This window comes from Archocentrus centrarchus, chromosome 20 (assembly GCF_007364275.1).
Source record: "Archocentrus centrarchus isolate MPI-CPG fArcCen1 chromosome 20, fArcCen1, whole genome shotgun sequence".
Taxonomy (NCBI): Eukaryota; Metazoa; Chordata; class Actinopteri; order Cichliformes; family Cichlidae; genus Archocentrus; species Archocentrus centrarchus.
Genome location: NC_044365.1, coordinates 31,682,548 through 31,692,604, shown reverse-complemented (window position 1 = coordinate 31,692,604; position 10,057 = coordinate 31,682,548). Strand labels below are relative to the sequence as shown.

The window sequence follows — 10,057 nt, the reverse complement described above, 5'->3', positions numbered from 1 at the left end:
TTTAGATTCTGTGGACACGAGAAGTCTGCAGAGGATCAGAAAGCAGCCGGCTGCATGAAGGGAGACACAGGTTGGACTTTTGAAAACAAAGTTTGCAGCTTGCTGTGATACAAATTTCACTGCCGGGGAGGTGACCTGCTGGTTAGTGAGGAATGATTATGGGTAAAGTCAGAGCCACACCAGTGATGGGTAATAATAGCTCCACAGACTCTGACCACAGAGCACCCACCCCGTCCTGCCCTGCGCTCACTGTATTCAACATAAACACATATAATTTAGCATCTACAGAGAGCCGAGGCCCAGCAGCAGGGAGCTGCAGTAATGTGAGCATGAACGCTGAAATCAGGCAGTTAGTGGTGCAAACAGGAGCCTGGTTTAACTGTTCAGATGCACACAGCACACATGTGAAGTTAGAGGTTATTTAAAGGTGCATTAAACCATTTCTAATGCTGAAGAACTCCTAACACTGCCTGAGCCAGGACAGGAGTGTAATGGGACATAATAGTGCACTCGTGACCTTTAACCAGTAGGCTGAATTCAAAGAGTTTCTAAGCTTTCTTTGCCTCTTCCAGTTATTAAGGTTGTTCCAATAAAACATTTCAGCTTCCTGTGGAATGCTATGGATAGCCAAAATAAAGGGGACGGGGGCACGGGGGCACAATACAGGATTTCTCATGAAAGTCAGTTATACTATACATGCTCTGACAGTACACAACAGAGTCTCAGGTATCTTTCACTCTGCACACAGTTCGCATCTGTGGTGCCAGTTCTGCCATCTCGATGAGCGATAGCGCCACCTGCTGCAGGCTGCGGTTTGATTGGCTCTCCAGTTTGGAGCACATCTCCTGAATAGAACAAAAACTCCCATCACCAGCTGCAATCATCAATCCGAGTCTGTCCTGAAGACCCTGATGTTGGACACTTGCCACAGCAACTAACTGGTTAGACACAACTGCATTTTCAAAATAAGAGTGGCAGGATTGTCCAACAATAAGTTGATGAAAAATTGGATGAAAAAATAAAATTACATCCTAAAATATTCTTGCAAAGTAAATTTTATGTGCACATGCAACAGGCAGTGGATATAAAGGGTCAATGGACGGGGTCATGTACAGTCAGCCAGAACACTGAGGGTGGGTCATGGATGGGTCTCCCAGTATGAGTGACCCAGAGCATACCACCAAGGCAACAAAACAGTGGCTGACTGAAGCACATTGAGGTCACGGAGCGGCCTAGCCAGCCTCTAGACCTCGGTCCTGCAGAAACTCTGTGGAGGGAGCCGAAGCTTCGAGCAGCAACCAAGAAACCTGAAGGATTTTCTGTAAAGAGGAGTGGACCAACATCCCTCCTGAGATGTGTGCAAACCTGGAGACCGACTACCAGAAATGTGTCACCGCTGTGCTCGTGTGCTCAGTCATGTTTTGCTTGTGGATCAAATATGAAAATCAATTTAGAACTTTTGTGTTTTGTCTGGATTTTTTGTTGATATTCTGTCTCTCCATAAAAATTAGAGACTGTTCAAGTCTTTATGAGAAAACTGACCAATTCAGCAGAGGATCAGTTATTTCCCCCACTGTATACAAAATGTGTTGATAAATATTAAATATGCGGGCCACAATTTAAGTTTGATTCTTTGTGTTTCTTTTTAGTTGTTTAGTTGCTTATTGAACCAGTCAGACCCGCTGAGGAAACGTGACCCACGTCTGATCTAAACCCTGATGGTGTCTTTATCCTGCAGCCTGTGAACACAGAGAAAATACAAAACACTGATGAATGTGTGCTCCTTTCACTCCAAGCAGTCATCGATCTTTAATCAGCCACATGTTGGAGATGGATGTGTTTCAGTTTTGAGAGTCTCTTCTGTGTCAGCATCCAGTCATTCTTCCATTTATCCAGTTCAGGGTTGGAGTTTATCCCAGCTGTGATAGGCTGAGAGGCCTATTACACCCTGGACAGGTCGTCAGGCTGTTGCAGGGCTAACACAGTCAGAGACAACCAATTTAGAATAACCACTTACCCTAACATGCATGCCTTTGGACTGTGGGGGAGAGTGTGCAAACTCCACACAGAAAGGTCCTGGAATCAAACCCAGGACCTTCTTGCTGCGAGGCGATGATGCTACCGTGTGCTGCTGCATCCGAAAATAACCGTGGGGCTATTTTGGGGGTCACGATGTTCTGATGAGTTAAAGAGCTTATCTCATCGGTCACCTGACTTGATAAGACGGAGAGGGCAGATCGGGGGATCTACTCAGAGATTATAAAATCAGCAATGGGTGAGCGGGCGTCAGGATTTCTTCATCATTAAACATCTTACTGCAACCTCAGCAGTCAGTAAAGACACAGGGAAGCCTCAGAGTCACCACATCTGTACTTCAGTCTAATTTTAATGGCTTATATCCTAAAGTGTATATTAACACGCTGCATGTATGCACTGTCCACTAATGTTATCTGACATTTTTTATGCTACATTTTTCATTATTGAATTTCAGTTATTTTACTTCATGAAGCTGCTTTCTTGGAATTTATTATTTTGCTTTATTGTTTATTTTTATTTTAGCTCCTTTCTTTTGCATATTTTAGGCAGCTCTAAATCTTTGCAACCTCCAGCGACCTCTCACCAACTGCTCGAGGAATGGCCATTGGTTGCTGGCTGGTGTTTAAGCCTGTATGACTGGAGTTCAGAAACATGCATTTAACTTTGTCCAAATAAAGAGAAAAAAGAGAGAGAACTGCAATATCAATAAAATGACTAATAACAATGAACTGTATTCAGCTCCAAAAATAAAAGTAGGCTCCTACAGAAGGCTGATGAGTTACATTAGATTATATTTATAGTGTAAATCTTAAAAATAGAAAACTTCCCAATCTTTGTGTATTTTATAAGCTCATCATATGTCATATGTAAATAAAGTAGTAACTAAATCTGCACTGCAATAAAATGTTTAATATGAACCTGAATAACTGATAATATAAAAGTTTCCTAGTTTTACACTTAAATAGGATGTTCAAAATAATAATGATGACTTTATAATCTGAAGGTGCTGAATAAGAAGGGGGTCAGGAAGCCATAAAGCTGGATGTTCTATTACTGGAGTCTTCAGCTAATCTGAGTCTTCTGCTCAGATCATCACATCTTAGCCGTTGAACCGAAGCATATTCATGTGTCAAAGTATTAGGTAATGATAATGGGATGTTCCCACGTGGCTCCGTTCTCTGGCACTCTGAGCTGCAGGGCGGGAGATTTCCTCACCAAATCTGCCAAATCTGAGTGGGAAGATTTGTGCTTCAGTCAGGCAGCGTGAGAACATCTGAGGCTTGAAGACTTGCAGGAATGAAAAGAAGCAGAACTGAAGGGCTTCCAATAACACGACCTTTTAGATTTAAGTTTAAAAGCCAAAGATCAGTGACATTAAAACCAACCACATGGAACAATATTATGTCGGTGGTTAGATTGGGACCAGGAGGTTCTGCTGGCCTTGGTTTCCTTGTTGTGTTTCTTGAGCTGTTCCTGAGCAGGTTGTGCAGTGTGGAGGGAACATTGTCTTGCTGTGGGAGGCCAGAGCCTCTACAGGCTACTATTGCTATACATATCCTGGACAAGCCCCCAACTATGCTATGAACTCACCTCAGGCTGTTTGATTATTAACACTGGAATCTTGATTATTTAACACACTTATTTATTAACCAAAAAAAAATAACAAATCACATTATCATCCCTGTCCTGGGCAACCCCCCCTCTTATGTTACAACCCCAGCTGAGGCAAAGGGTTTAACAGTCAGACCACAAATGTCTTATCAAAGTAATGCTCACACAACTTTGTTCCTTTGGTTTCTTTATCACATTCTGGTTTAAATCTTTTTCTACTTTTTGTCCCAGCAAAGAGCTCCAGAGTTTGGATGTCTGTGAGGTGCTAGGGCACCTGGGAAATCATAATGTCAAGGAGTTCTATGGGAATGGGGAGGACCACGATGGACTGCACGCTGCTCTGCACAGAAAACAGCGAATGCAAGAATTTCAGGTGTAACGCCACAGAGCTTCCTTCAAATGTCGACGCAGCCTCCATCAATGCGTGAGACGCCGTAACTTCCCCTGTGGCTGCGATCATCTGAAACACAGAAAAAAGAAGAGGCAGGTACAGATCACATAAGAGTCAAAGGTTATTATTTTTTTTCAGACACAAAGTTCTGGGGAGAAGCAAGGATTATGATTTGTATATTACTTTAATATGTATATTACTTTAATGTGTATATGGAAGTGAATGGATGGATGGATATTACTTTAATTTTATTAACATATTAACATAACATATTTTAAATAGTATTTTCCAAAACAAAATGAAATCAGTAAGAAAATCATCAAACCTTATAGGTGTGCTTAAAAAAATAAATCTGACAAGCTAATCAGAAGCTAACATATGTAAAAACGTATAACATAAATAAAAATTATAAATAATAATATGATTAAATAAAATAAAACTACATAAAATACACATGTAAAAAGGCAACAGGTGTATACAATAAAAAATATAGTACACACATAAAACTGGAATATTTTAACAAAATAAAATCACTAAACTAGCAAATAAAGTGAAAAAAACTATAAATAACACAAATTTATTAAATAAAAGTGCGTGTGTGTGTGTGTGTGTGTACCTTTGCCCTGGCCCTCCTGAGGGCCTCGGCCTCTGAAGCCATGCAGCGCTGCAGGTCAACGGGAAGCATCATGGCTTTGAGCTCCACCCGCTCCACCTGAGCGCCCCATGGTTTGGATGCATCATGCAGCACCATCTGCAGGACAAAACAGGCACAGCAGGTTGTATGTATAAGCTTCCACTGATACGCTCCTCACACCTCTAACAGATTTAACCAGCAGAAAATAAAGCTGCCGCTGAATTCTGTCTGAAACCTCGCTGCATATCTTTGTGATATTATGAGGTGAAAGTGCAGCATCAAACTTGGCAGCTGATGGTAAATTTGCAGCGTATTTGACGCCTGTTTTGCTTTTGATCTAAACTTGTCCTTCCTTCCTCCTCTCACTGAGCAAATATGCTGTCTACTTAAAAATAACTGTCATTCAAGATTGGCTCTTCTTCACAGAAACCAAAGAGGCACCTTGAGGTCAATCAGACCTGTGGACACTCGTGTAGCATTCACTGTACATGCAAAAGTTTCCTGAGGAAATGCAAACTCGGCATCAGGAGGTCAGAAGATGAATGTGAAGGCTGCCTCAGGAAGAGCGCCAGGTGTAAAATCTGTGCCGAATCAAATATCCATCTGCGTCTACCTTTAAACTACAGAGCCCGAGTCTTCGCCGTCTCACTCACTTCCATCCTCTTTCTGATGGCCAGCTTCTGCGTTAACAGGTCTGCCAGAGTGTGAGCCCCTATCGCGGTCTTCAGGATCGTCTGGGCCAGCAAGCATATGGCCTGGGGGCCATTTTTCACATGCATCACCCACATAAAGGGGTTCACCACCCGGAAAAACACAACAGCATCCACCTTTAACGGCACCGCATCCGCAGTCAAGACCTGAAGACAGCAGGAGGCAGAGAAAGGGAAAACAGAGGAAAGTTTCTCTAACAGCAAACCAAACCATTGTTTTTAAATCCTGAAAACTTCACTTTGTTCTTGAAGCTACGAGGACTCAAAAATGCCAGCAAAAAGTAGATTAAAAAGCCCCAAATAAAGATTCACAGTGCAAAGGGAAATTTCTGCAGAGCCTCATTAAATATGTTAAATTTATTGTGCAAAAACAAAAAGCAGCTGATTCTTTGCAGGCTGCATGGAAACTTTTTTTATATGTGATGAACTACAGCACTGCAGTCACTGTGTGATCACTGCTGACCTCTTGTGGCTGTATGTGAATGGACACGCTGCGCAGGTCCACTTTCTGGATGGAGTCCAACCAGGGGATGACCCAGAGCAGACCTGCAGGGATACAAGGAGGTGAGAAGATCCAAGATTTCCTGTTTTTGCTTGTTTGCAGGGAGTGATACTCAAAGGAGAAAACCCTGAAAGTATTATTTTAGATTATGTCAAAATAAAACATTAAGTTCATCTAATTTAGTGCAAGAAACCAAACAGATAATGGATTAAACTGATGTGTAAATAAAGCTGGTTTAAGTTTTAATCATTATATCCCTGTCAGCTGTGGATGAGCAGGATAAAAAAGTATTAACACAGTTTTACGTGCAGTCCTGTGTTTATTCTAATAATTCTGAACTTCAGCCTTTTACTTCCACTCTGTCACAGCTAATGCTGCACATTTACACCCATAACTGTGAAAGAGGAGCTTCAGCCTTGCTGCTGGAGGTCAGAGGACAGAGAGAAGAGTTTCTGATACCGGGTCCTCTGGCTGGTCCTTCAGTAACTCGGCCTAGTCTGAAGACGACCGCCCTCTCGTACTCCTGAATGACCTGCAGCACAGAAACCACAATCTGCTCACCAGCACGGTGCACGTGAAAAACCCCTGAGAGTTTAAACTCTGGAGACAAATCCTGCTCAGAGAAAATGAACAACTTTACAATGAACCAAAGAAAATAATGATTCATCTCAAGACAAACAAACGTGTCCGAGTGTGTGGAGGGCCGGAAAACCACAGCGTATTTCTACAAGTAAACATGGCAGGTTTGGGTTTCCTTTTTGCTCCACCAATAGAAAACTCAATGACAGACAGGCTTTGAGTCTCTCTCACATCTCATCAGTAACTTACTCGGCCCAGTGAAAGCAAAGAATGGAGAGTTTTTGTTTGTGTTGCATTAGTGGAAAAAGGTCTGATTAGGTGGGCCTACAGCCTGCCTCCAGGGTCTCACACTGCCCACCGTGATGACGTGCAGCTCTGAAAAAACGTGCAAAGGGTGGAGAAAACACGCTGACGTGTCACAGTCAAGCAGAGTTCACCCCGTAAAGCTGAGCGAGTGTGTTGTTGATAGTGTTTCTTTGCAGCTCTGGTTAACCAGCGCAGCAGCTGTTAGAGTCCTGATGCTCACTCTGTCTCTCCTTTGGTTAACACAGAATGTAACTCAGATCATTGCTGCCATGTTCAGAGGGGCTGCAGAGCTCTGAGGGCTGCTGCTGCTGCTACTAATACTACTGCTGCTGCTGCTACTACTACTACATTTTAAATTATTTTCATCTTTTATTTTATTTTAGCTTCAGAGTGCTGTGTGAAAGTCTTGAGTCACCCCCATCTCTTTATATTTGGCTTCCAAGCAGCCGGATGTTGTTGATATTTTTAAATCGTGGTCCTGGGTGACAGTTCTCCAGCTTTCTGAAGCACTTTCACAGTTTTTAAGCCACTTAACACCAAACTCAAGGGATGAACCAGTGCTGGTCTACACATAACAGACAGGTTAGCAAAGAGCCAATTTTAAACTGTGCCTTCAGACACTGTTAATAGCAGCCTGTTGCTAAGACACATAATTAGCTCCACCTGACAGACACAAAAACCTGCAGAGTTTTTTTCTCTCAGGTTTCGGAGCGACTGCCTCTGTGCTGCCCTTACAGAGAATAAATGCACAGATGTGGACAGATGTGTGTTTTTTAAGACCTCCCCTTCACTCAGAGTTTGTGTAGCAGCATCTACGCAAACTGAAACATATGGTTAGTTTGCTGTTCTCACACCTCATATTTTTATATCCCCACAGAAACATAACAGACTAAACTAAGATGATTTCATACCCATTTTTAGTTTTAGTAAGAACCTCACTTCTAGTGTTAACTTTAAATTTATCTATCGCCATCTAGCCTTTTATTTGTCAGACTAGAAATAGTTTTCATTAATTTAACCCACTATTTTTCCTTGGACTAAAAAGATCCAAAAGCTGCAATAAAAAGCTCCTCTGGCTCATTACGTTCTGGAAACTTAATTTTAGTTATTTATTGTACAATGACATAAAAACGCAGAGAATCGTCACATTTTCTCTCATATGCTTGTTTCATTAATAAATAAATTTTCCATCAGCTGATGAATCAGTTTGTCTCTGCGCTCAGTGACAAAAGTAGAAGCATGTCCAAGAGTCTTTTACTTCTCAGTAAAGTTACAGTCTGACTGTTTCTCCCTTCTTTCACCTTCGCACACATCCAGACTGAGATCGGGAAGGTGAGGAAGATGAGGACGACCGAAAACAGGGTCAGCACCTTCCCGAGGACCTCCACCACCATCCCGCGGCTCCTCCGACCTCCACCTGCAGACGACAGAGAAGCAGGAGGGCGGATGCAACGACAAACATCAGCTGAGCCGCATCAGCGCTCACAGGTGTGCTTACCTGCCCCGGTGTTGCATTCCTCCGCGGTGACAGGCACCACTGTGTTCAAGCCCGAAATTACCCTTCGCAGCATGGCTTCAGTGACAGTCTGTAAAGAGTGTTTACTCACGTTAAAACCATTAACCGCGATCTCAGCGCGGTGTTGTCCGGTTGCCCTCCGTGACGCGTCGCCTAGCAACAAGAACTCGCCCCTTCTCCTTTAGAAAAAAGTAGATATAAAATAGAACTCCTGAATCTAATTAAAGTGGACCTGTCGTGTTTATTTCCAGCTTGATGTTAAAACTAATTTAAACTAATTTCTAAAATGAATAAACAGCAGAAGAAGATGACACTACAAAAAAGCAGCTTAACACGTTGGACAGGTGATCACTGTGATAGTGCAAGATCAAGGTCCCGGTCGCACAGCTAGAGACCGGTCTGCAACCGTCTGGCAACTACCGGTGGTGAGGGAAAACCTGTATCCACCAAGTGGTTAGTGATTGGGATTGCTTTGGTTGTTAGCGCATTGCTGGGGTCGCAGTTTGAATAGAAGAGATGGACTTGTCTGCCAACAGTGCCCAGCTGCTCTCTGAGCTGCAGTGACGCTTTCACAAGTGCAGCACAAACTGGAAATAGAGAAGGTTGGCCGTCAAAGTGAAAGTTGCACCTTTTCAAACATGTTGGCTGCAGCGCGGAGGCACAATTTTACTTCGAAGGCAAACCTACATTTCCAGTTTTCATCTCACTCTTTCAAGCTGTGCTACCACTCAGCTAGTAGTTAGCAGGTATTTGCAGAACAGACATAAAAAATTACAGTAAACTGTGGAAACCTGCTAGCAACCTCAATGCCTAAACCTCAATAATGGGCCGCGGCTCGATGTCACAGCATCTGCACCAAGTTGTTTAGAATAGAATAGAATAGAATAGAATGCCTTTATTGTCATTATACAGGATGTACAATGAGATTGGAGGGCCACTCCTGTTCAGTGCCATGTAACAGAAAATCAAAATCTCTAAAATAAAAATATTATAAAAATATTATAATCTAGTATGATCAATATAATCAAGAGATATACAGAAATAAACAATGTGTAAAATATACAAAAAATAGAATGTATAAAAATATATACATACAAAGCACCTTACTCGTTAAGCCAACTTTGATTTGATTGGCTGCCCCTCTTAAATTGTCAAATTAAACAGAAGGTGGGAGGGGCTTCTGTGCCTGAGATTCCTGTATTATGGACCCCACTGTATAACATCAGCTGGAGCCAAGATTAGAAAAAACTGTCTAAATTCATATGTTTAGTTCTGACAGAAAATAATATAAAAGATGGTCAAACCCATTTAATTTATTTTTTAACTTAAGCTTTGAACCATTCTTTCTGTACAGTTTATACCTTCATATTAAAGCTACAAAGGCTGGGCAAACATCATATTAAACCCTATGGGGTGTCACTCAAGCTTATATGCATGTGTAAGCGGATGAGCGAATACTTCTGGCATTATATTATTTGGCTGCCTATACTATATTTCAGCCCGATGAACAGCCAAACTAAGCATCAGCCTGCCGAGGTGTTATACTCCTGCAGCCGGTTTCCCAGTCATGGATTAAGCATGGTCCTAGACGAGAAGGAAAAAGTCAATGAAGACTACAATAGGAAAAAGTATTTAGTCCAGGATTAGACATAATCCCTGTATGAGAAACTGGACCCTGATGTCTCAGCTGGAACATCTACTGACCTACATATCTTTGCTGATGCCTCAGAGAGAGCCTATGACACCGTCGCTTACTTGAGAGTCAAGGCTG

At 42.2% G+C, this 10,057-nt stretch overlaps 1 protein-coding gene across 4 annotated transcripts; it reads right to left on the bottom strand.

Moving 5' to 3' along the window:
• Window positions 1-3,678: 3,678 nt before the first annotated feature.
• On the bottom strand, window positions 3,679-8,453 carry LOC115799300 (erythrocyte band 7 integral membrane protein-like). Of its 4 annotated transcripts, none has more exons than XM_030756391.1 (7): window positions 8,378-8,453; window positions 8,072-8,187; window positions 6,345-6,417; window positions 5,847-5,929; window positions 5,327-5,530; window positions 4,656-4,790; window positions 3,679-4,108 (listed from the first exon to the last, which is right to left on the bottom strand). In XM_030756391.1, exons 2-7 carry the CDS (start codon window positions 8,162-8,164, stop codon window positions 3,914-3,916), a joined length of 783 nt encoding a protein of 260 aa, XP_030612251.1. In that variant the 5' UTR covers window positions 8,165-8,187; window positions 8,378-8,453; the 3' UTR covers window positions 3,679-3,913. The 4 variants fall into 4 exon arrangements, with proteins under 4 accessions (XP_030612251.1, XP_030612250.1, XP_030612253.1 ...); XM_030756390.1 differs by lacking the exon at window positions 8,378-8,453 and adding an exon at window positions 8,269-8,341; XM_030756393.1 differs by lacking the exon at window positions 6,345-6,417.
• Between the last annotated feature and the right edge of the window lie 1,604 nt (window positions 8,454-10,057).